The 24,385-nt window shown below is 41.1% G+C and overlaps 1 protein-coding gene and 1 long non-coding RNA gene across 2 annotated transcripts in view; both read right to left on the minus strand.

The window, feature by feature from the left end:
* The window catches only part of LOC138439628 (uncharacterized), a 38,961-nt gene extending 14,807 nt beyond the window's left edge, over window positions 1-24,154 (minus strand). The window contains exons 1-2 of the long non-coding RNA XR_011256783.1: window positions 24,004-24,154; window positions 22,297-22,386 (exon numbers count right to left, since the gene is read on the minus strand). This is a non-coding gene — a long non-coding RNA (uncharacterized lncRNA). The remainder of the gene's footprint in view (window positions 1-22,296; window positions 22,387-24,003) is intronic.
* Window positions 20,604-21,617, minus strand: LOC138428440 (protein BEX3-like). Its single transcript, XM_069569178.1, is given in 2 exon segments — window positions 20,604-21,019; window positions 21,587-21,617. Coding segments are annotated over 2 exon segments (357 nt in total). The 3' UTR covers window positions 20,604-20,693.
* Window positions 24,155-24,385: the final 231 nt, after the last annotated feature.

Below are 24,385 nucleotides of genomic sequence, written 5' to 3' on the forward strand. Positions count from 1 at the left end.
TAGAAGCTTGGAATTCTCCCTTCTACTCTGCATAACCCCTCCCCCATCAGAGAGGTTGAAAATGGAGTTAATAACTGATCATGCCTACCTGAGGAAGCCTCCATAAAAATCTTAGCAGAAGGGGTCTGCAGAGCTTCCAGGTTGGTGAACATGTCCACATTCTGGGAGGGTGATGCAACCCGACTCCACAGGATTAGAAGCTCCTGTAATTGGGACCCTCCCAGACCTCACCCTCTGGATCTATCCGCTCATCTGGCTATTCATTTATGTCATTTATCATATCTTTTCGTAAACTGTTAAACATCAGTCAGTGTTTTCCTGAGTTCTATGAGCTGTTCTAGCAAATAACTGAAGGGAGAGGAGGTCATGGGAACCAAGTTGGACAGAAGTTGCGGCTAATCTGGATCCTACTGTTTGCTACTGGCTTGTGTGTGTGTGGTCGGGGGGAAGCGTCGTGGAACTGATCCCTTAACCTCTGGGATCTGATACTTCCTCCGGGAAGATTGTATTAAAATGGAGTTAGGTTGTAGGACACTAGCTGGTGTTGCAGAGAGCTGCTTGTGAGGAACCTCCCGACCCCCACATTTGGTGTCGGGAGTGTTGTGAGTGTGAGACGGCGTGTGTGATGGTGGTGGGAGAGTAAAGGGGAAACACAGGAGGAAGCCCGGGTTTTGCTAACTCAGTAACCATTCGGGGGATCTGGGTGAAGAGTATAAGGGGCCTTTGTACTATTTTTGCAACTATCTGTGAATCTAAAATTATTAAAAAAAAAAAAAAAACCCCACAGACATTGTAAAATAAATGGTGCTTCAACAACTGATCATATTTAGGGAGGAAATAAAATTGGATCCCTATCTTACAATATACATGAAAGTCAATGCCTAGAATATGAAAGGCCTTAATCTGAATAGAAAATTATTAGAGAAGAAATATGGAAATTGTCTTTGTGACTGCAAGATAGGAAAATATTTCCTAATGTTCAAAAAGAAAAAATCTAATGTTCAAATGAAAAAATGTTCAAAAGGAAGAAAATCAATAAACTTGACTACATTTATATTAAGCATTTAGAATCACATAAAGTGAAAAGATAGGCCACAAACTGAAAGAATAAGTGTAACATATAAAACTGAGTAAGATTTAATATCTAGACTATATAAATTACTTCTATACATCAATAAGAAAAGACAGTTCAATCAGTAAAATGGACAGAGAAATGAATGGTATTTTCACTTAGGAGAAAGCATAAATAATCCATAAACATATGAAAAAATTTTCTGGCTCATTTGATATCAGAGAAGTGTAAGCTGAAATCGTAATAAAATTCAATTACACAGCCATTAAATGCAAAAGTTAGATAATACCAAATGTTAGCTAGAATATGGAGTAATGGGAACTTTTACGTGTTGCTGATAATGGTGCAAACTGGAGCAGTTCCCTAGGTAATAATAGTCTGTTATTACCTTAATAAGCTGAACCATGCATATCCTCTACAAGTTAGGAATTCTACTCTGAGGTATATTTCCTAGAGAAGCTCTTGCAGCTTGGCACCAAGAGACATGTACAGGAGTGTTGAGAGCTGCATTGCCTATAATAGCAAAACTGATGGCTTCATAGTTTTAAGATTTTTCTATGTTATTCCATGAAGCTGTATTTGATTTTCACCACTCTACTGTATGAATACTATTGTATTAGGGAACGCCACAACTTATTTAACTACTCTCTTCATTAAAAGCACTAAAGCCAGATGGTTTTACTGGTGAATCTTTACTAAGTTTTCAAAGGAACAGATAATTCTTATCTTTTACTTGTTATTCCATGTGAAATCATCCAGCTCATTGGGAGAAATTATCCAACTTATTTTTAAGAGGTTAATATAATACAGATACTAAGACCATTTAAGGGCAACCTCATTTGTGAACATGGGTGTGAAAATTTTAAATGAAATATTAAAATTTAAATCCAGCAGTAAATTTCAAAATAGTGTGCTAGAATCAGAATACAGCATAATCTAGAAATATAAGGATTTTTGAAAATAAGAGACTATCAGTGCTTTTGACTCCCTAACCTAGTCCCATGACTTTGTAGGCAATAAATGGCACAAACAAGGAGAACAATCCAAGCCGTAGGTCACTACACTTACTGTGATCCAGACCAAATTATACGGAGGATGACAAAATCAATGTCTGGGGTTCATTCATACAGCAAGGCTAATGATTTCAACATACAGATAACACAGATGTGTAACTGCACGACTTGTTAGCTTAAACTGACTAGGTTGAAGTTGACAGGAAAAACACCTACCTTATGGATCCAGAACCCAGAAGCTCTCCTGGGTGTAAAGGTTCAAGATTATGTTTTCTTTCAGGACCTCATGTCTCTATCTTCTACATAAATCCCCTGTAGGTGCCTCCCAGATCTTTCTCCAAGGTAGAGTTAACATCTCTAACTTATTTCATCTCCTCTAATAACATCGCCACTTATTCCATTTGCAGGTGGTACTATTGCTTTAGAAGATCTCTCTTTTATAACCATCATGTAATGAGCAGATTCAGGTAGGGATCATCAGTGGATGCTAAAACCACTGGGTGAAAGACTGCTACAGAGCAGAATATTTACATGGTTTCCAAGTATCATTCCATAAGTTACTTGATTAACTAGAAAGAGGAAAAGGTACCTTTAAAATGGAATTCTGATGGACATCACCTGAAACAAATGATCAAACTTACCATCACCAATAACAAGACAAATTGACATGACGTACCTTTTGATGGGATATAAGGTACACAACATCACACATATAGTATTTTTGCCAAAAAATGTTTAACCTAAATCTAATTGTGGGAGGAAGGTGACCAAATCCAAATTGTGAGACATTCTAAAAGACAACTTCCCTGGACTCTTCAAAAACAGTAGATTCATGGAAGACCATGCATGTCTGTGTGCACTGTTCTTGATTAAAGATAAAGATTAAAGAGTATGCAAAAGACTGGCAGCCAAAGGCACCGCTGGACCCTTCACTAGATCCTAGATCAAATACGTAAAAGGTTCTAAAGGAAACTGGCGGTAATGATGAAATTTTACTATGTTATTGTATATTAAATATATTAACGTTAAATTCCCTGGATGTGATAATGGCTTTGCAGATATTTAGAAGAATGTTCTGTAAAAAGCTATGTGCTGAACTATTCAGGCAAAAAGTCTCGTCATGTCTGATCTGAAACTTTCAAATGGCTCAGCAAAAAAAAAAGAAAAAAAAATACACAGATGTATCTTGCTGCTACTGCTGCTAAGTCGCTTCAGTCGTGTCCGACTCTGTGTGACCCCATAGACGGCAGCCCACCAGGCTCCCCCGTCCCTGGGATTCTCCAGGCAAGAACACTGGAGTGGGTTGCCATTTCCTTCTCCAATGCATGAAAGTGAAAAGTGAAAGTGAAGTCACTCAGTCTTATCTGACTTTGTGACCCATGGACTGCAGCCTACCAGGCTCCTCCATCCATGGGATTTTCCAGGCAAGAGTACAAGAGTGGGGTGCCATTGCCTTCTCCGCAGATACATCTTAGATAAATAAAATGTGGCCAAATGTTAATAATTGATGAATCTAGGTAATGGATCAACTATTAATTCATTATATTAATACCATAAATTCACCTTTTCTGGGGATTATTTTTCAAAATAAAAATTTGGGGTAAAAGCAAAAAGAAAACATCAAAAACAAAAAGGCACCTACTACAGTTGGAAAAAGGCAAGGGCTTCAAGGAAGAAAGGATGTGCAGTGCTAAATTACAGAAATTGAATCTTACTTGGTTAATCATCCACTGTGTTCTTAAAACCTTCACTTTTGTGGTCACAAAAGTCGAAACATTCCATACTTGTTTTTCTCCTCTCCCCTCATAAGGTCTGACTCATATGAATAGCTTCTCCTGAATTTACTTAGTGAATTATTTCTTCCAAGTTAAACTTGCCTTTCCCACCTCTTATATAAAAAATTCCCCTCTTCAGTTCCCCTCATTAATCAATGTTGTCCTTTCAAAAAGTGGAATTCACCTTAATAGCTCCAGCTCAGTTCAGTCACTCAGTTGTGTCTGACTCTTTGTGATCCCAAGAACCACAGCACCCCAAGCCTCCCTGTCTATCACCAACTCCCAGAGTCCACCCAAACCCATGTCCATCGAGTCGGTGATGCCATCCAGCCATCTCATCCTCTGTCATCCCCTTATCCTGCCCCCAATCCCTCCCAGCATCAAGGTCTTTTCAAATGAGTCAACTCTTCGTTTGAGGTGGCCAAAGTATTAGAGTTTCAGCTTCAGCATCAGTCCTTCCAATGAACACCCAGGACTGATCTCCTTTAGGATGGACTGGCTGGATCTCCTTGTATTCCAAGGGACTCTCAAGAGTCTTCTCTAGCACCACAGTTCAAAAGTATCAATTCCTCGGTGCTCAGCTTTTTTCACAGTCCAGCTCTCACATCCATACATGACCACTGGAAAAACCATAGCCTTGACTAGACGGACCTTTGTTGGCAAAGTAATGTCTCTACTTTTTAATATGCTATCTAGGTTGGTCATAACTTTCCTTCCAAGGAGTAAGGGTCTTTCAATTTCATGGCTGCAGTCACCATCTGCAGTGATTTTGGAGCCCCCCAAAATAAAGTCTGACACTGTTTCCACTGTTTCCCCATCTATTTCCCATGAAGTGGTGGGACCAGATGCCATGATCTTCGTTTTCTGAATGTTGAGGGTTAAGCCAACTTTTTCACTCTCCTCTTTCGCTTTCATCAAGAGGCTTTTGAGTTCCTCTTCACTTTCTGCCATAAGGGTGGTGTCATCTGCATATCTGAGGTGATTGATATTTCTCCCAGCAATCTTGATTCCAGCTTGTGCTTCTTCTAGCCCAGCGTTTCTCATGATGTACTCTGCATATAAGTTAAATAACTAGGGTGACAATATATAGCCTTGATGTACTCCTTTCCCTATTTGGAACCAGTCTGTTGTTCCGTGTCTAGTTCTAACTGTTGCTTCCTGATCTGCATATAGGTTTCTCAAGAGGCAGGTCAGGTGGTCTGGTATTCCCATCTCTTTCAGAATTTTCCACAGTTTACTGTGATCCACACAGTCAAAGGCTTTGACATAGTCAATAAAGCAGAAATAGATGTTTTTCTGAACTCTCTTGCTTTTTCGATGATCCAGCAGATGTTGGCAATGTGATCTCTGGTTCCTCTGCCTTTTCTAAAACCAGCTTGAACATCTGGAAGTTCACAGTTCACTGTGAAGCCTGGCTTGGAGAATTTTGAGCATTACTTTACTTGCGTGTGAGATGAGTGCAATTGTGCAGTAGTTTGAGCATTCTTTGGCATTGCCTTTCTTTGGGATTGGAATGAAAATTGACCTTTTCCAGTCCTGTGGCCACTGCTGAGTTTTCCAAATTTGCTGGCATATTGAGTGCAGCACTTTCACAGCATCATCTTTCAGGATTTGAAATAGCTCAACTGGAATTCCATCACCTCCACTAGCTTTGTTTGTAGGGATGCTTTCTAAGGCCCACTTGACTTCACATTCCAGAATGTCTGGCTCTAGGTGAGTGATCACACCACTGTGATTATCTTGGTCATGAAGATCTTTTTTGTACAGTTCTTCTGTGTATTCTTGCCACCTCTTCTTAATATCTTCTGCTTCTGTTAGGACCATACCATTTCTGTCCTTTATCGAGCCCATCTTTGCATAAAATGTTCCCTTGGTGTCTCTAATTTTCTTGAAGAGAACTCTGGTCTTTCCCATTCTGTTGTTTTCCTCTATTTCTTTGCACTGATCACTGAGGAAGGCTTTCTTATCTCTTCTTGCTATTCTTTGGAACTCTGCATTCAAATGGGAATATCTTTCCTTTTCTCCTTTGCTTTTCACTTCTCTTCTTTTCACAGCTATTTGTAAGGCCACACCCATTTTGCTTTTTTGCATTTCTTTTCCATGGGGATGGTCTTGATCCCTGTCTCCTGTACAATGTCATGAACCGCAGTCCATAGTTCATCAGGCACTCTTGTCTATCAGATCTAATCCCTTAAATCTATTTCTCACTTCCACTGTATAATCATAAGGGATTATATGAATGTTCTAGTGGTTTCCTCTACTTTCTTCAATTTAAGTCTGAATTTGGCAATAAGGAGTTCATGATCTGAGCCACAGTCAGCTCCTGGTCTTGTTTTTGCTGACTGTATAGAGCTTCTCCATCTTTGGCTGCAAAGAATATAATCAATTTGATTTCAGTGTTGACCATCTGGTGATGTCCATGTGTAGAGTCTTCTCTTGTGTTGTTGGAAGAGGGTGTTTGCTATGACCAGTGTTTTCTCTGGGCAAAACTCTATTAGCCTTTGCCTGCTTCATTCCGTATTCCAAGGCCAAATTTGCCTGTTACTCCAGGTGTTTCTTGACTTCCTACTTTTGCATTCCAGTCCCCTATAATGAAAAGGACATCTTTTGGGGGTGTTAGTTCTCAAAGGTCTTGTAGGTCTTCATAGAACCGTTCAACTTCAGCTTCTTCAGCATTACCGGTTGGGGCATAGGCTTGGATTACCGTGATATTAACTTAAATTGAAGATATTGAATGGTTTGCCTTGGAAATGAACAGAGATCATTCTGTCGTCTTTGAGATTGCATCCAAGTACTGCATTTCAGACTCTTTTGTTGACCATGATGACTACTCCATTTCTTCTAAGTGATTCCTGCCTGCAGTAGTAGATGTAATGGTCATCTGAGTTAAATTCACGCATTCCAGTCCATTTTAGTTCACTGATTGCTAGAATGTTGACGTTCACTCTTGCCATCTCCTGTTTGACCACTTCCAATTTGCCTTGATTCATGGAACTAACATTCCAGGTTCGTATGCAATATTGCTCTTTACAGCATTGGACCTTGCTTCTATCATCAGTCACATCCACAACTGGGTGTTGTTTTTGCTTTTGCTCCATCCCTTCATTCTTTCTGGAGTTATTTCTACCCTGATCTCCAGTAGCGTGTTGGGCACCTACCGACCTGGGGAGTACCTCTTTCAGCATTCTATCATTTTGCCTTTTCATACTGTTCATGGGGTTCTCAAGGCAAGAATACTGAAGTGGTTTGCCATTCCCTTCTCCAGTGGACCACATGGACTATATAGTCCATGGAATTCTCCAGGCCAGAATACCGGAGTGGGTAGCCTTTCTCTTCTCCAGGGGATCTTCCTAACCCAGGGTTCGAACCCAGGCCTCCTGCATTGCAGGTGGATTCTTTACCAGCTGAGCCACCAGGGAAGCCCCTAATAGCTTAAGGGAAGAAAATCGTATGATTGTTACCCTCCATGCAAGGAAAGCATGCAATAAACTTCCATGCCCTCTCAAAAGTAAGAAACTAACTTTCTTAATGTGAGAAACAGCCTGATAGCACAACCTCTATCAAACCTCATATGTTAAAGTACGAGTATCCTTATGGACCTCAGAGGCATTTCCTTCAACACTGGTAATGAAGGAGACCAATAAGGTGCGGGGGTACCTCTGTCACCATTAATGCATGATGTTGGAGACCCTGACCGATATAATAAGACCGGAAAATGAAGGAGTAACTATGAGGACTGGAAAGAGAGAGATATATTTGCAGCTTATATGATTATTTGCATAAAAATAATGATAAGAATAGCTAACATGCATTGAGCACTTAATATATGCAGAAGCTGTTCAGTAAGCATTACATGTATAAATGCCACTTCATCCTACTTTAAAACAACCCTAGGAGATAGGTATAACTATTATCCCCATTTACAGATAGTGATACTAAGGCATAGAGAAGGTAAGAAATTCGCTCAAGGTCAACCTAAGCAGTCTAATTCTAGAGCTTTAAGTTTTAACCACTCTTTGATAACTTTACTGTGATCAACACAACTTGCGACAGACAGAGAGAGGTATTCCAGAACCAATATGATAAAATTAACATGTCTTCATAGCTGGGAGAGAAGGTGCAACAGTGATTTTCGATGTTGGCTGCATATTAGAATCATTCGGAGAGCTTTGAAAAATCCTGATGTCCAGGCTGCACCCAGACCAATTACGAGTGAATCTTGAAAGAATGGTGAAGTCTCAGGAGTTTTACAGAACAGTTGCACTAACATGTCTTAAGAGAACTCAAGAATCCACTCCAATTGTGGTGTAAGTTTCCTTTCTTGCACCCTGGGTAAAGTTGCATACTCCAAGCAGATGAATTACAGAGGGGTGTAATTTGAACCCAGGAGAAGGACAGGGACTCGAAGTGCCCTGCTGTAGTGGAGACTATAAAAAGGGCTCACTGTATCCATATGTGGTCAGGTGGAGTCATCCTGGAAGCAGGTGAAGCTTAGGTTGTAGCCCCCAGGGTCAAATCTCTGACTGATAATGACCTTATTGGGCTAATAAATTGTCAACCCAATTAAGGTATCAACCTCAGCCGGATCCTAAGAAGGTAACTATATCATGGCCTGATTGTTGAGCCAATCACCTCAATGTTGCCCTGCTAGATGGTAACTCTATCATGACTGTGAATTGTTGACTCAGTAATCTGAACTCCCTAGAGATGTTAGAACTTCTTTCTTGGTGAGTAAGTGGCTTTTCAAGTCTGAAAAGGTTTAGAATTAAATTTAGACATGACAAATAAATCAAAACCACCATATACATACTTCTGTGTTTAAAATAATTCTGACTGTCTGGTACTTAAAATGTAATTTTGAAATAATATGACATATTGAAAAATCTGAGAGGTTAACCTAATTTGATAGATTAGATTTATTAAATGTAAGGGAATTTAATTAATTGTTTGTAAAAAATATTATTAAAACTAATTTGTTTTGGCCACTCCACATGGCTTGTGGAATCTTAGTTCCCTGACCAGGGATTGAACCTGGGCCCTTGGCAGTGAGAGCACAGAGTCCTAATCACTGGACAACCAGGGAGCTCCCATGTAATTAATATTAGAATACTAGATCTACTATATCAAGTATATGTGCTATTTATATACATGTAACAAATTTTTGTTAAGTACTTGGGAAGAATTTGCTTATTAGAAATGAAACTTGACTGATATGATAGGCATAAAATGAAAAGAGAGTATATGAAATTTATATTTGGTTTATAATACTTAATGAAATTACATTTTATAAATTTTAAAATGGGATTAATTGTTTAAGACAGTTTATATTGTTCTGCCTGAGTTCTCTGAACAATAAGATCCTCTTAGCCCTAATCATTAGTTTTATATAAATATAATCAATTTATAAGTAGAATAATACATTTATAAGTTGAACTTTCAAGTCTTAAACAAAACCAAAGTTTTGAGTTTATAGATGAAAAATTTAATATTGATTTAAATTCAAGATGTTGTAGTCTTTTGTGGCTCACAAAATCTGCCCTTAGACATGGAAAAAAGCATATCAACACTATTATCATCTGCATTTAAGTGATGGAGAAATGGAAGCTCAGAAAGGTTAAGAAACAAGGGATCAACTCCATGCATGTGTGTCTTTAAAAACCTGTGCTCTTAACCAGTATGCATGTGGTTTCCTGATGGACCAACCTCCTAAAAAGTCAGGTGTGACTTAATCAGTGTCTGCTTATGTGCGTTTTAGGTCGACTTCACAACTAAGAGTCGATTTCAGATCAAGGAAAGAGACTTTACTGGCTCATATGACAGAAAATTCTGGCTTCAGGCAGGGCTGCTACAGACTCAAACCCTGCTTCTCTCTGTCCATCTGTCTGTGTTGGCTCCTTTCAGACACAGGCTCTCTTTTCCCTCATTGTGCAAGATGACTGGCATTGTACCTCTGGGCTCAAGGACAGCTAGAAAACGTGGCTGCCTCTCTTCCAATGTTCCCACAAAGGAACCACTGCATCTCACTGACTCCGATTAGCTCATAGCTATTCTGGAACTAATCACTGTGCCTGAAGAAATGTGATGGTTTAACTGACTATGTCTGAGGTCTCAGGTTGACCACAAGAGTTGGAGGTGGAGTCAGATCCACCACAAATATGTGGGCTAAGAGTAGGGAAGGGGCAGTCCTCCTCAAGAAGGCTGAATGGATGACAGGCAGCAAAAACAGATGTCCACCAAGGCATCTTCTCTCTTAGTTAATACCTCACTATAGCATTCAGAGGTACTGCTGACATAGACTTCCTTTCAACCAGGAATCATGATACAACACTATAACTTAACTGGGCATCCTTTATTCTGCCCATGATTTCAGTTTGTGGGCAGGGATCTCTGTCTTGCCTTTCTTTAGTGACTGACATTAAAGCTGTCCAGGGACTTGTCTAAATGAATGAAACCCAGATTACAGAAGCCTGGGTTTGCTAGCCCAGAAAAGAAATAAGGCAGATGGTAACATGTTTTTATGGTATTGTGGGGTGGCTTCCCTGGTGGGTCAGACAGTAGTATAAGGAGGGTAGGTCAAATTCACCAAACACTTACTGATACCTTCTTTGTGTTAGGCTGATTCCTACTGGGGACAGTGTTCCAGTGGCCCTCAAGGAGCAACCAGGCTAGAGAAAGAGACACGTGGAGGGTGTTGGTTACTGTGATTTGGTTTTGGCCCAGATCTGGGTTAGAATGGGCTGCCACAGAGCCCTTGGTAATGGATTGGGGTTATCATGTGTAATGTTGGTTGGGTTTAAGGTTTTTAGTTTCCATTTATTTGAGCCCCCCTATCAAGTTCCTGCTATCCAAGGCCTGACACTTGGGGGTAGGCAGGTCAGAAATCTCCCAGAATAGGCCCAGACCCTGGCTTAGGGTTAAAACTACCACTTCACAGTGTGAAGAACCTAGCCATAAATAGACCCAGATACCCACAAAACCACAGACATAGGGAGCAAATTGGGCAAAGCAGAGACCATGCTTCCAGACACCCATGGGAATGGAGCATTGTCCCAGAGATGGCATGTCTTAAAAATAGTACCTACTAGTTCCAGAGGGAAGGTGTGCAGGGTGCCTGAGCTTGAGACTCTGTGAAATGCAGCTGATCACACGTTTCGCCTTGGCTGTTCAGAGGAAGGACATCTTTGTTAAACTGCACCCATTCCGAAAACTTGTCTATGTCTTTCAGAAGCCAAGGCTTGTTTAGGAAGTGTGGGAAATCAGGAGCAGAGCTGGAGAAGGAGTCATTAGGCTCTATGAGACCATAGCTCATTCCTTTTCCCTCTTACCTTCCTGGAGGGAGAGGCTAGTGATAAAAGGCCTACCATGATACTCATTTCTCAGTGTACGTGGGTCTGAAATAAACATGGAGGGCTTCTTGAGAAGAGGGAATAGTCTGTCCTCCAGGTCAAATGGAAACCCTGCTGTTGCTACACATGAGCCCAGGACAGCTACCCAACACTCATCACTCAAGAGCTGCCAGACACTCCCCTTGATCCAGATGCCCCAGGCGGAGGATGGAAGAGACCCTGGATAGGGAGCGGGCACCCTGTTGGCATATCAGAGGCAGAGTTAGAAAACAAAACAAGGGAAGCAGAGGAATATTAATCTGGACCCTCCAGAAAAGTGGTCTTCAGACTTGGTATGCATACCCCTGGTGGTTCACAAAAACTTTCCATGAGGATGTGAGCATATTTAGTTTAAAGGGAATCAGTGTAAAGATCCTCAGTTTCCAAGTGTACTCTTTACAAAAATTAATCTAACAGGAGTTACGTTAGCAAGATGGTATAATTGGAAGCCCATTCTTTCTTCCCCAACAGAGACACTGACTTAACAACAGTATTCAGTCCAAAAAGCCTTTATGAGAATTCTAGAAACCAGTTAAGAAGTCACAGTACCCAGGCAAACTAAAAGCCAAGAACAGCTGCATTGAAACAGATAAGAGGAACCATTTCATTTCATTCACAATAGCCCTTTTCCCAAGCTGGCACAGCTTAGGACACTCAGGAGCAGAATAGAAATCATGGAGTGGGTGCTCTCAGACCACAGTGGAATTAAACTAGAAATCAACAACAGAAAAATAGCTAGACAATCCCCAAATACATGGAAGTTAAAGTATTAAATAAACTTTAAATAACACAAAACCTCTAATGTGGGCCAAAGAAGAAATATCAAGAAAAACTTAAAAATATTTTGAAGCAAGTGAAAAACACAACTAATCACAATTTGTGAGATGTAGCAAAAGCAATGCTTTGATGGCACTGAAAAGAGGAAAGATCTAAACTCAATAGTCTAAGTTCCACCTTTGGAAATTAGAAAAGGAAGAGAAAATTAAATCCAAAGTAAGGAGAAAAATTAAAGCATGAAATTGAAAACGGGATATCAACAGAAAAAAATTAACAGAGCCAAAAGCTGATTCTTTGAAAAGATGAATAAAATTGATAAACCTCTCGCTAGTAATAAATAATGATAACTAACAAAATAGAAGACATAAATTACTAATATCAGAAGTGAAAACAGGGACATCTGATCTCATGGACACTAAAGGATAATAAAGAAAGATCATGAGCAACTCTATGCCCACAAATTCATTAACAGATGAAATGGACCAATTCTCTGAAGGACATAAGCTATCAAAACTCATGTAAGAAAAAAACAGACAATGTGAATAGGTTTATAGTTATTAAAGAATTTGATCAATATTTAATAGCTTCCCCAAACAGAAAGCATTAGATCCAGATGGCTTCACTGGTGAAGTCTATCAAATATTTAAGGAAGAAATTATATCGATTTTCTACAATTTCTTCCAGAAGATACAGTCAAGAAGGACTGTTTTCTAACTCATTCTATGATGTCATCATTAAACTAACACCAAAATTAGACAAAGGCCTTACAAACAGAGACAACTGCTGAAAAATATCTCATGAACATAGATCTGAAAATTCTCAAGAAAATATTAGTAAATAGAATCCAACGATGTATAAAAAGAATTACAGAGGGAGGATTCTGTAGCATAGGATGGCAGAATAGGAAGAACCTGGATTCTGTAGAATAGATGGCAGAATAAGAAGCATCTGGAATCTGTATCCCCACCAAGACAACAATCAAACTGGCAGAATCTGTCTGATGTAACTTTATATTGGGGAGATCTGGAGTCTACTGAAGGCTTGCAACTTCCATGGGAAGGCTTAGGTGATAAATAGTTAATTTCAGTCAGTTTCAGCTCTCGTACAGCAGCAGGTTCTCATCCTCCACTCTAGCCTCGTGGCAGGCAACACACACATTTCTTGAGTAACCTACACACAGCGAGTGGGAGCCATGGTGAGCAAAAAGGACACTGTCCTCCAAATATTGGGGATCTGGGCTCTGATTGCTGCTGCTTCTTTTAATTTGTATTATGGTTGATTTACAGTGTTGTGTTAGTTTCAAGTATAGAGCAAAGTGAGTCAGTTATACATATCTATCTATCTCGATATATATCCACTCTTTTTTGGATGCTTTTCCCATATAGGTCATCGCATAGTATTGAGTAGAGTTCCTTGTGTTATACAGTAGGTCCTGTCTTATATCAGTAGTGTGTATATGTCAATCTCAATCTCCCAATATATCCCTCCTCCTCCTTTACCCCTGTAACCATAAATTTGTTTTCTGTGCCTGTGACCCTATTTCTGTTTTGTGAATCAAATCATTTGTATCATTTTTACTTTTTTAGATTCCCCCTATAGTAATGTCATGATATTTGTCTTTCTCTGTCTGACTTACTTCATTCAGTATGACAATCTTTAGGGCCATCCATGTTGCTGCAAATGGCGTTTGATTGCAGTTTCTTCTCACAGAGGTGCAAAGAGGGCAGCTTTTGTTGCTTCTTCCCTTACTGTTAGAAGCCATTCTCCCTCTGGCTCAAATGTCTCCCAGGGGATTTAAAGGACCAGTACTCTTTTTCACACCATTTTTCTTTCTCTCCTTTCGGGGCCAAAACAGTAAAGACTAGGACATTCAAAAACAACTGCATATATGGGGAAATTAGAATGTGACTGCACATACCTAGGGAAAGATGAAGGCCCAGAAAAGACCTGAGGAGACCTTAGATTTATATCTCAGGCTGACATTTGGTAGAGAGACAGCCTATAACAATGAAACAAACAAAGAAAGGAGCAAGTCCTGGGAAGGGGGACAGTATGATTTCCAAAGGTAATACATTATTAGATTTAAATGTCCGGTTTTCAACAACAACAACAAATCACAAAGCTTACAAAGAAACAGGGAACTATGGCCCACTTAACAAATAAATAAACCAACAGAACTATCCCTGAGAAGAGTCTGATGACAACTCTACCAGAAAACCCTTACAACCACTGTTTTAAAGATGCTTAAAGGAAGATGTGGAGAAAGTCAAGAAAATAATGAGTGAACAAAACAGAAATATCAGTAACGGGAGAGAAAACCTAGAAAGAAGCAAAAAAGAAATTCTGGAGCTAGAAGGTACAATAAGTGAAATGAAAATTTCATTAGAGGATTCAAAGGCAGATTGGAGCAGGTGGAAAGAATCAGCGAACTTGAAGACAGGACAATAGAAATGATGAAGTCTGAGGAACAGAAAGAAAAAAGATGAAAGAAAAGTGAATGGAGCTTAAGGAACCTGGGAGACAACATCAAGTATGCATCATGAGAGTCCCAGAATGAGGAGAGAGAAAAGGGCAGAAAGAATTATCTGAAGAATGTTTGAGACCTTTCCAAATTTGATGAAAAATATGAATAGAAACATCTAGGAAGCTTCATGAATTTCAGGTAAGATGAACTCAAAGAGACTCATGTTGAGATACAAAAGCAGTGGGACAGAAACAAATTATTACACACAAGGGATCCTCAATAAGATTTATGACCTATTTCTCATGAAAAACTTTGGAGGCCAGAAGGCAGTGGGCCAACATATTCAAAGAGTTCAAGGAAAAATATTGTGAACCAGAATCTTACAGCTGGCAAAACTGTCCGTCAAAAGTGAGGGGGAAATCAAGATATTCTCCAACAAACAAAAGCTGAAGCAATTTGTGATCTATAGACTTGACCTGCAAGAAATTCTCAAGGGAGTCCTGCAATATGAAAGGAAACAACATTAGACAGTAACCTGGAGCACAACACACGGGCAATTGTGAAAGCTAGCATTATTGTAACGATGGTTTGTAACTGCATATTTGATTTGAGAGACTAACATATTTAAGTGGGCTTCCCTGGTGGCTCAGAGGTTAAAGCGTCTGCCTCCAATGCGGGAGACCTGGATTCGATCCCTGGGTCAGGAAGATCCCCTTGAGAAGGAAATGGCAATTCACTCCAGTATCCTTGCCTGGAGAATCTCACGGATGGAGGAGTCTAATAGGTTACCATCCACGGGGTCGCAAAGAATTGGACACGACTGAGCGACTTCACCTTCATCTTCAATATATTTAAAGGAAAAAAAAACCCATTTATTAGTCTAAAAGCTAGTACTGTTCTAACTTTGGTTTGTAACTCCAAATTTTGTTTTTGACATCATTTGAGACACTAATGAACTTAGTTTATGGTTTTTCCAGTGGTCATGTATGGATGTGAGAGTTGGACTATAAAGAAACCTGAGCACAGAAGAATTGATGCTTTTGAACTGTGGTGTTGGAGAAGACTCTTGAGAGTCCCCTGGACTGCAAGGAGATCTAACCAGTCCATCCTAAAGGAGATCAGTCGTGGGTGTTCATTGGAAGGACTGATATTGAAGCTGAAACTCCAATACTTTGGCCACCTGATACGAGGAGCTGACTCATTTGAAAAGACCTTGATCCTGGGAAAGACTGAGGGCAGGAGGAAAAGGTGACGACGAGGAGGAAGAGGATGAGACGGTTGGATGGTATCACCGACTCAATGGACATGGGTTTGGATGGACTCCGGGAGCTGGTGATGGACAGGGAAGCCTGGTGTGCTGCAGTTCATGGGGTCACAAAGAGTCGGACATGACTGAGCGACTGAACTGAACTGAATGAACTTAAAAGGATTATCAATTTATGTTTGGGGCCACAATTCTACAATTCTGTGGCATCAGAACACAAAAGGGGTGGGGATGGAGATATAAAGGAGCAGACGTTTTGTGTCTTATTGAAATTACGCTGTAATACATTCAAATTAGAACGTTATAAGTTTAGGATGTTAAATGTAGTTCCCATGCTAATCACAAAGAAGAGAACTATAGAATATAAACAAAGAAAAATGAGAAAGGAATGCAAATGTTTTTCTACAAAAAATCAAGTAAATAAAAAAGAAGACAGTAACACAGGAAGTGAGGGAGAAAAAAGCTCTGGGGGCATGTAGTAAACAAATAGTACAATGATAAAAGTAAGTCCCTCCTTACTAGGAATTGGGCTTCCCTCATAGCTCAGTTGGTAAAGAATCAGCCTGCAATGCAAGAGACCCCAGTTTGATTCCTGGGTTGGGAAGATCCGCTGGAGAAGGGATAGGCTACCCACTCCAGTATTCTTGGGCTTCCCTGGTGGCTCAGCTGGTAAAGAATCCACCTGCAATGAGGGAGACCTGGGTTTGATCCCTGGGTTGGGAAGATCCCCTGGGAGAAGGGAAAGGCTACCCACTCCAGTATTCTGGCCTGGAGAATTCCATGGACTGTATAGTCCATGGGATCACAAAGAGTCAGATATGACTGAGTGACTTTCACTTTCACCAGGAATTACTTTAAATGTAAATGGATTAAGTTCTCTAATCAAAAAACAGATTGGTGAATGGATAGAAAACACATAATTCAATAAATGTTATCTACAAAAGATTCATTTAGATGCAAGGACACAAATAGGTTGAAAGTAAAGGATGGAAAAAGATAGTCCAAGGAAATAGTAACCGAAAGAGAGCAAAGGAAGCTATCCTAATATCAGACAAAATAGACTTTTAGTCAAAAAAGGTTACAGGTAACTAGGGGTTTTACCGGAGGTTCGGTTCAGTTCAGTCGCTCAGTCCTGTCCAACTCTTTGTGACCCCATGGACTGCAGCATGCCAGGCCACCCTGTCCATCACCAACTGCTGGAGCTTGCTCAAACTTATATCCATTGAGTGGGTGATGCCATCCAACTATCTCATCCTCTGTTGTCCCCTTTCTTCCTGACTTCAATCTTTCCCAGCATCCAGGTCTTTTCCAATGAGTCAGGTCTTTGCATCAGGTGGCCAAAGTACTGGAGCTTCAGCTTCAGCCTCAGTCCTCCCAGTGAATATTCAGGACTGATTTCCTTTACGATGGACTGGCTTGATCTTCTTGCAGTCCAAGGGACTCTCAAGAGTATTCTCCAACAGCACAGAGGTAGGGTGTATGAAAAAGCAGGCCAGAGAGTACAGAGTTTTAAATGGTAGGCAAAGAGGTCCAACCAGTCCATCCTAAAGGAGATCAGTCCTGGGTGTTCATTGGAAGGGCTGATGCTGAAGCTGAAACTCCAGTACTTTGGCCACCTGATGCAAAGAGATGACTCATTTGAAAAGACCCTGATGCTGGGAGAGATTGAGGGCATGAGGTAAAGAGGACAACGGAGGATGAGATGGTTGGATGGCATCACTGACTCAATGGACATAAGTTTGGGTAAACTCTGGGAGATGGTGATAGACAGGGAGGCCTGGAGTGGTGTGGTCCATGGGGTTGCAAAGAGTCGGACACGACTGAGCAACTGAACTGAACTGAGGTATTCTTTCTGGAGTGTGCAGTCACTAAGGTCATCCACCAAGGAGGGGCTTTAATCCCAGACCTGAGTGTGAAGAATGAAATGGGAAGAGCACCGAGAAAGTGAATTTGGTTGAGATATTTCAGTTTACTCAGAGAACAATATACCTTTTCCCATAAATGTCCTGATATAAAATATTCCTAATAGGGCCTGCCTCTGAAGATATGTCTCAGAGTTAGACATGATTTTTGAAAGTATATGATGAAAGGCTAAAGTTTGCCTAAGTTCCAGAACCTGTTGCCCCAAAATAAAAGAAAAACCAAATTTATAGATCTTGACCAAGTTGCTTTGAATCTAATTGGTTTTTAAGAGAACCAGCATAGTTTGGCTGTGTGACAATATAATAATCATAAAACTAATACAACACTATAAATCAAACATACCTCAGTTTACAAAAAGAATTAAAAACAAATAAAGTAAAAGTGAAAGCCGCTCAGTCGTGTCTGACTCATTGCGACCCCATGGACTATACAGTCCATGGACTTCGCCAGGCCAGAATACTGGAATGGGTAGCCTTTCCTTTCTCCAGGGGATCTTCCCAACCCAGGAATAGAAACCAGGTCTCCCACATGGCAGGTGAGAATATTAGGAATATTTTACCAGCTGAGCCACAGGGAAGCAAAAACAAATAAACAACAAAAAAATTATAGTAACCACTGAATGAGTGCTTGCTATGAGCCAGGTACCGTAGTCTTTCCTCTTTCAATACTCACAGCAACCCAATGACAAAGATTCACTTATTATCCTCATTTCATAGATAAGGAAACCAAGTCTAAGATAGGCCTGAGTCAATACACAGCATCGCTTGGATTAAAATGGAATGTGCTTCTCATTTCAAAATCACATCTTTACCCACTGCAATTCATGTACCTAAGCACTTGTGCTTGGCAGGAGCGTACAGCACTACCCCCAAGGATGATGATGTGACAAAATAGAACTGCTTGACTTCTTTATGTTTGATTTGCTCAGCAACAAGTGTACATAATAGCTGCCTCTTTATCAGGCAGAGTAATGGGAGATAAGACTGGTTTTCCCTCTTGGTTTGATTGCAAAGAAGGCAGCTAGGCCATGTCAGTTCATAGCTGTGAATAGAAATTAGAGGCCACTTACAGAGTGTGGTTCATGTTGGTGGCCCAACTGAAGTTGCCTCATCTATACAGTGGGTATAATAATAATAGTACCTACCTCCTAGGGTGTTGCTAAGGACCTAATGTACTAATATATGTCATAGATTTAGGACAGTGCTTGACAAATAGCATTCACTATCTAGATATTAGCCATTGTTGGTATTAAAAATAGAAACTTGGCTACCAGGGATCCCTGTGGCCATAAACATAACATAACCACCAAGCAGAAATAGGGGAGAAGTCCCCTCTCACCCTGGCTTTTTCTCAGTAGGCATTTAGTCAGGATGATTGGCTAGCTATAGTCTTGGCCAATGGTAAGCAGAGCTCAAAGAATATGACAAGGATGGAGAAATGAGGTTATCAGAAAATAATAATAGCTCCTAATCTTTACCATTTCTATAATCAAGCATCACATTAAGAGTATCCCAACTTGGTCTTGCCTAATCCTCACAGTTCTGTTCGGGTAGGTTTTAGTAACTTTCCCTTATCAATTTCCACTTCCACCTCTGTGAAAAGACAATAGGAAGTGATGGGGGAGGTGAGGGGTGGGGGGTGGGAGGTGGGCTGGGGTTCCTGCGGGGTTCCTGGCTGCACTGCTTTTCTACACTCCCAGGCAGTAAGTGCCTTTTCCAAGGACATCAATGCAAGCCTGAATAAGAAAAATAATTTCTCCCTCCTAAGCCATGGCACATCAGCTGTAGAAAAATACCAGTATGGGAAGCTGTCTTCGGGAGAGCCTCAATGAGCTCATACTGTCTAGACACATTACCCCCCAACTTGCCCTTCAAGTTCTATTTCAGTTTGATAAAGCTGTAAATTCAACAATGCACAAAACGTCAGAGTCAGTTTCAGGCCTATGTATGTTTGGCTCCCTTCCCTGAGGAGTTACTGAGATTTTAAACATCTGAGACATTACCTGCAGGACTGAAGGGCTCTCTAAATACTCACAGATTCTGCAATAATGTGTAGACTTTTGAATTGAATGATGTTGAATTCAGAGAGGTGACAGAATTTATTAAATTGGATAAAGTGAAAATTGTAGCCTGTAATGGTAAACACACTGCTCCAGTACCACAGAATGAATAGGGAGAAATGGCTTTTTAATAACATCCTTTTATCGTTCATGGCTTTTTGAAGAAAAGCATAGAAAACGTAAAAAAAAAAAAAATGTATCCTAGCATTGAGGAAATGACTATACTGTGCCGTACTATCAGATAATTCCAGTAGAAAGAAGCTTATCACTCTGTACCCTCTTATATTACCTTTATTATACAGCATGAAGAAGTAGAATTTTTGTTAAAATGACATATCAAACATTGTTGCCTTCCTAAGACCATTCTTTAATAAATTCATTTTAAAACTAAAAAAAAAAAAAGTGATGAGGATTCCTGCCTGGGCAATATGACACACCATAATTACATCACAGGTTTGTGGAAATATTTTGAGTCCCCCCAAATACTTTGCGTTCCCTCCTTTAAAATTAGATTTTAAACCCTAGGCCACAAGAATCAATGGTACTGTCTGAGAAACTCTGAGTGAAGCCTGTTGACACAAGTGCATTTGAAAGTTCAAAACACCAACAGATTTGTACTCTCTATTTAGAAAGAAAGGAGGGAGGAGGAAAAATATCTACCTCCCAGTTTTTATAAAGTTTAGGTTAAATTTATACTTATTCTTTTTTGCTGTTGCTGTTTTTTAATTGCTTTATTAACTTTACATTTTTCCATGCAAATGGTGAAACTCTACTGTTGACAGAAACTTAAGAGTGCCACGGCAATCTCCAATTATAAACTGGTCACGCAGAACCCACCTGACACTTAGAAATTACATAAGGTTCACAGCCAATGTATCAGTAAAGGTGTATCAGGAAAATGCAAGGAAAAAGAGGACCACAGTGGGAATCACACTATTAATCTCACGGAACATGGCAGGAGTCAAGGCCAAAGGCAACATTCCTCATGCTGGTCAGGGTGATTAGAGAGCTGCCCCATAAGGATACACAGACACTTCCTCAGCTGCAGCTCCCTTACTTTTCTCATCTCTGCTTTGAATATTTCCATATCATCTCTATCTCCATCATCATTGGGTATGGTCCGTTGGAAATTAGGGGCAAGCTGGCAAGCCTGTCCTCCTCTGTTATTTCCTGCTGGCTGGTGGCCCTAGCCCCTGCCCTAAGGACAGTTTTCCTCTCCATTCTGCATGGGCTGTTCCCTTCCTTTGTTTTCTGGGCCTATCCTCAGTGTCTCCTGCTCCTCTGATTCTCACAAGTGCCCTGCCACACCACTTAATCCTGCAGACCTGATCCTCTTCCCCTGGCCTGATGCCAGCCTGCTGTGCACAGAGCAGTAGGGAGTTGGTACCCAGATAGGAGTCTGTGCTTATTTTTTATACTTATTTCTATCTTGGAGAGCTAAGATAAATTAATTGAAATTTCTAAGACTTCTTACTGGAAATGCCAGTGAATTTTCTGTAAGAGTCAGAGATTTGTTTTCATAATTATCTTTATGGGTTTGTTTCACCTTACAACTATATCTTTGTTATAGAAAACTAAATGCGTTACAATGTAGGTCCTCTCCAAAGTTGTAAAGTAGGTTATAGGAAGATGGATTTGCTCACTAACCCTATGATAACTAACCTGCTGAGCATAACTGCATATTATAATGCATACAAACAAAATATCAAAACTGGGAAGTTTCTTTTTATATTAAAAAACCCCCAAAACGAAACCCAAAGTCCCCAAGTGACATATGAGGCCCTACAGGGTCTAGTGTCCTGCCACCACCTCTTCGCCCTTATCTCCCTGCTGCCCTGGTCCAGCTGTCCTGACCTCCCTGCTGGTCCTTTAACACATCAGACATGGTCCTGCCTTTGTACCTTTGGACTTGCTGTTCTGTTGGCTTAGAAAAGCCTCTCCCCCAAATTAAGGGTCTGATTTGCACCCTTACTTCATTCAAGTTTGTTATCACTTCTTACTTCATTCCAATTTATTATCACTTATCACTCCTTCAGGGCGACCTTCAAATTATCTCATCTAAAATTGACCCACTCACCCCACGCTCACATCTATTATCTTCTGTTCTTTGGTTTGCCTTTTCTTCCCCATAACACAAATCACCATCTGATACTTTATTATATACCTGTTGATTGTTGATTGCTTGTTTCCCCTACTAGAATGTAAGCTCCATGAAAGTGAATCTTGGTTTTGTTTACTGCTGTATCCCCAGCACTAGAACAATGCCTGGTGCCCAGCAGGTACTCAGTAAATGAATGAAGTGAAACTAATCAAAAGATCTGGGTTCCATGACAGGAAAGAGCTTGCACTGGGAACTCTATACCAGGTAGTTTAGGAGCTGCAGATCATAGGGCCAGACATGACCTTGAAATCCCTGGGGATTCACAGAAACCTTGGGGTGAGTACCAGACTTTCGAAAGGAGTGGAACTCTAATGGACACCTGTCTCATACACACATCGTCTTATTCCATCTTAGTATCACAACAGATGAGGAAATTGAAGATCAGAAAGGTGAGGTGACTTACCCAAAGATTTTCAGCTAAGTAGCAGGGCCGGAATCTGAAATCAGCTCTATCTGACTCTAGAAACAATGTTCTTTCCAAGACACCACACGGCTGAGGAGAAAGTTTGGCAAAGAGTATTTGTTCAGTTAAGCAACTGTTGAAGGAATGAAAAAATGCTTCATAAAGAAGGTGATTGTTCATTTGGTCTTTTTTGAGATCAAACAGAGTTATGGAGAGACCAAAAGCAAACCAAGAGAAAGAAGAAGCTTGGACAGACCGTTTTAAGATTAGGCAGTGAGGTGAAGGGCTGTCCAGGGAACACTGAGTATCTCAGCTTAGCTGGGTCTTAAAGTGTTGAAGGAGCATTTGGGAAGATCAGGTCTCCAAGGACCTGAATGTGAAAGATCTTGACTGCTTGGTTATGGAATTTGAGCTTTACCACAAGACAATAGGGAGCATTAAGCTGTAATACGGTCAGACACTGCTCTAGGAAGTCATTCTGGGTTGAAAAAGCATCTTTTGTAATAGTCTATGTGGGACGAGGGAGCCTGCTGGGCTGCCGTCTATGGGGTCACATAGAGTCGGACACGACTGAAGTGACTGAGCAGCAGGAGCAGCAGCTGTGAAGGGTTATTGCCAAAGAAATCAATTCTCAATCCATGAGAAGTTGAGGTTAAAATCAGCTCCCACCTACACATTCACACAATAGCCACTAGTTGGCAGCAATGTTCCAAGAAATCAGTGAGCCAGCCCCCGCAAGCAGCAGCTCCCTCAGCCAACTCCTTGGGCTGTCCTGGGATATGGTGGAACACAGAGTAAGTGGGGGATCAGTCTTTGTGGAGGGAACCCCAAAGGCACATAGGGCAAGGAGTATGTGGAGGTCAGAGGACAGAGTGATCAATGCCTGAAGGATGGTTGCAGTGGGGCAGGGGTAGGGGGTGGGGGCTGGAGGCAGTGGAGAAAGAGGAGTCTACATCTGAGAGCTAGAAACATTGCAAACGGCCTCGAGCTTCCAGGCTAAGAAAGCTGAATGTTACCCTGAGGGAAATGGGAGCTCAGGAAGGGTTTTAAGTAGAAGAGAAACATGCCGAGATTTGCCTTTTAGAAAGATTACAAAGATTGCTGTGTGGAGAATGAAGGGAAAGAGACAGGAAGTAAAGAGAGCAGTGAGGAGGTGCTGCAGTGATCTGTGTAGAGAAGAGTGGTCTGAACCAGGGCCAGCAATGTCAGTGGACAGAACAGGTCAGATTTGTAAGAGACTTGCATAAAAACCATAGAATGAGAAAGAGGGCATCAAAATGTAGTTTTCACAAAAGAGAATGAATATTCTCTCCCCATTAAGAACTCATTCTGAATTGTTGGATTTTCTCCCTAAAACTGCATTGGGAGAACTCAGATCGTGGAACTTCCTTTAGGTCTAAATTCACCCAGCAGTTCTCATCAGTCTGTGGTGGGAACTGGCAACCAAGGAATGATTTAGCAGTCGCCTCCCCACTCTGCGGGAATAAGTCAACTCCTGTACAGCGTGGAGGGGGCTTTGCTGAAGGAAATACAGGACACTGTGGGGTCCAGCGGGGGAACCTGATTCAGGGGTCCAGGGAGAATAGGCTTTTGAGCCTGAGATATCAGATAAAGGTTCTCACAAAACTGTAAGCTAAGCACTGGAAAAGAAGGGAGTTTGGGAGGAGCCCCGTTACCTATTTACCCCTTTTCGTCACAAGGCGTCACCTTTTGTGCTATAAGGTATCCCAGGTGAGCTACATTCCTCAGGATGCCAGCGCTAACCCAGCCACGGTCGCCAGCTCTTAGAGCAAACGCACCTCCCTGAAGACATAGAACCACAGAGTCCCTAACATGGTCCTGGACCACCGCCCGGAGCAGCCAGGCTGTGATTGGTGGGAGCCTGAGGCCCGCCCCTCACCAGCCCAACATTGCAGTAGTGATTGGTGAAGACACTGCGTAGCCCCGCCCTCCCCGCGAGTAGACAATGGAGGCTAACCACGTGGGTGCGCGAGTGCCCAGCCAGCCCTGAAGCACCAGTGTTAGGGGTCTATGGTGAAGATGAAAGATCGCCCTGGCACCGAATCTTCTACACTCGCGATGGATTGCG

Source organism: Ovis canadensis, chromosome 1 (assembly GCF_042477335.2).
Source record: "Ovis canadensis isolate MfBH-ARS-UI-01 breed Bighorn chromosome 1, ARS-UI_OviCan_v2, whole genome shotgun sequence".
NCBI lineage: Eukaryota > Metazoa > Chordata > Mammalia > Artiodactyla > Bovidae > Ovis > Ovis canadensis.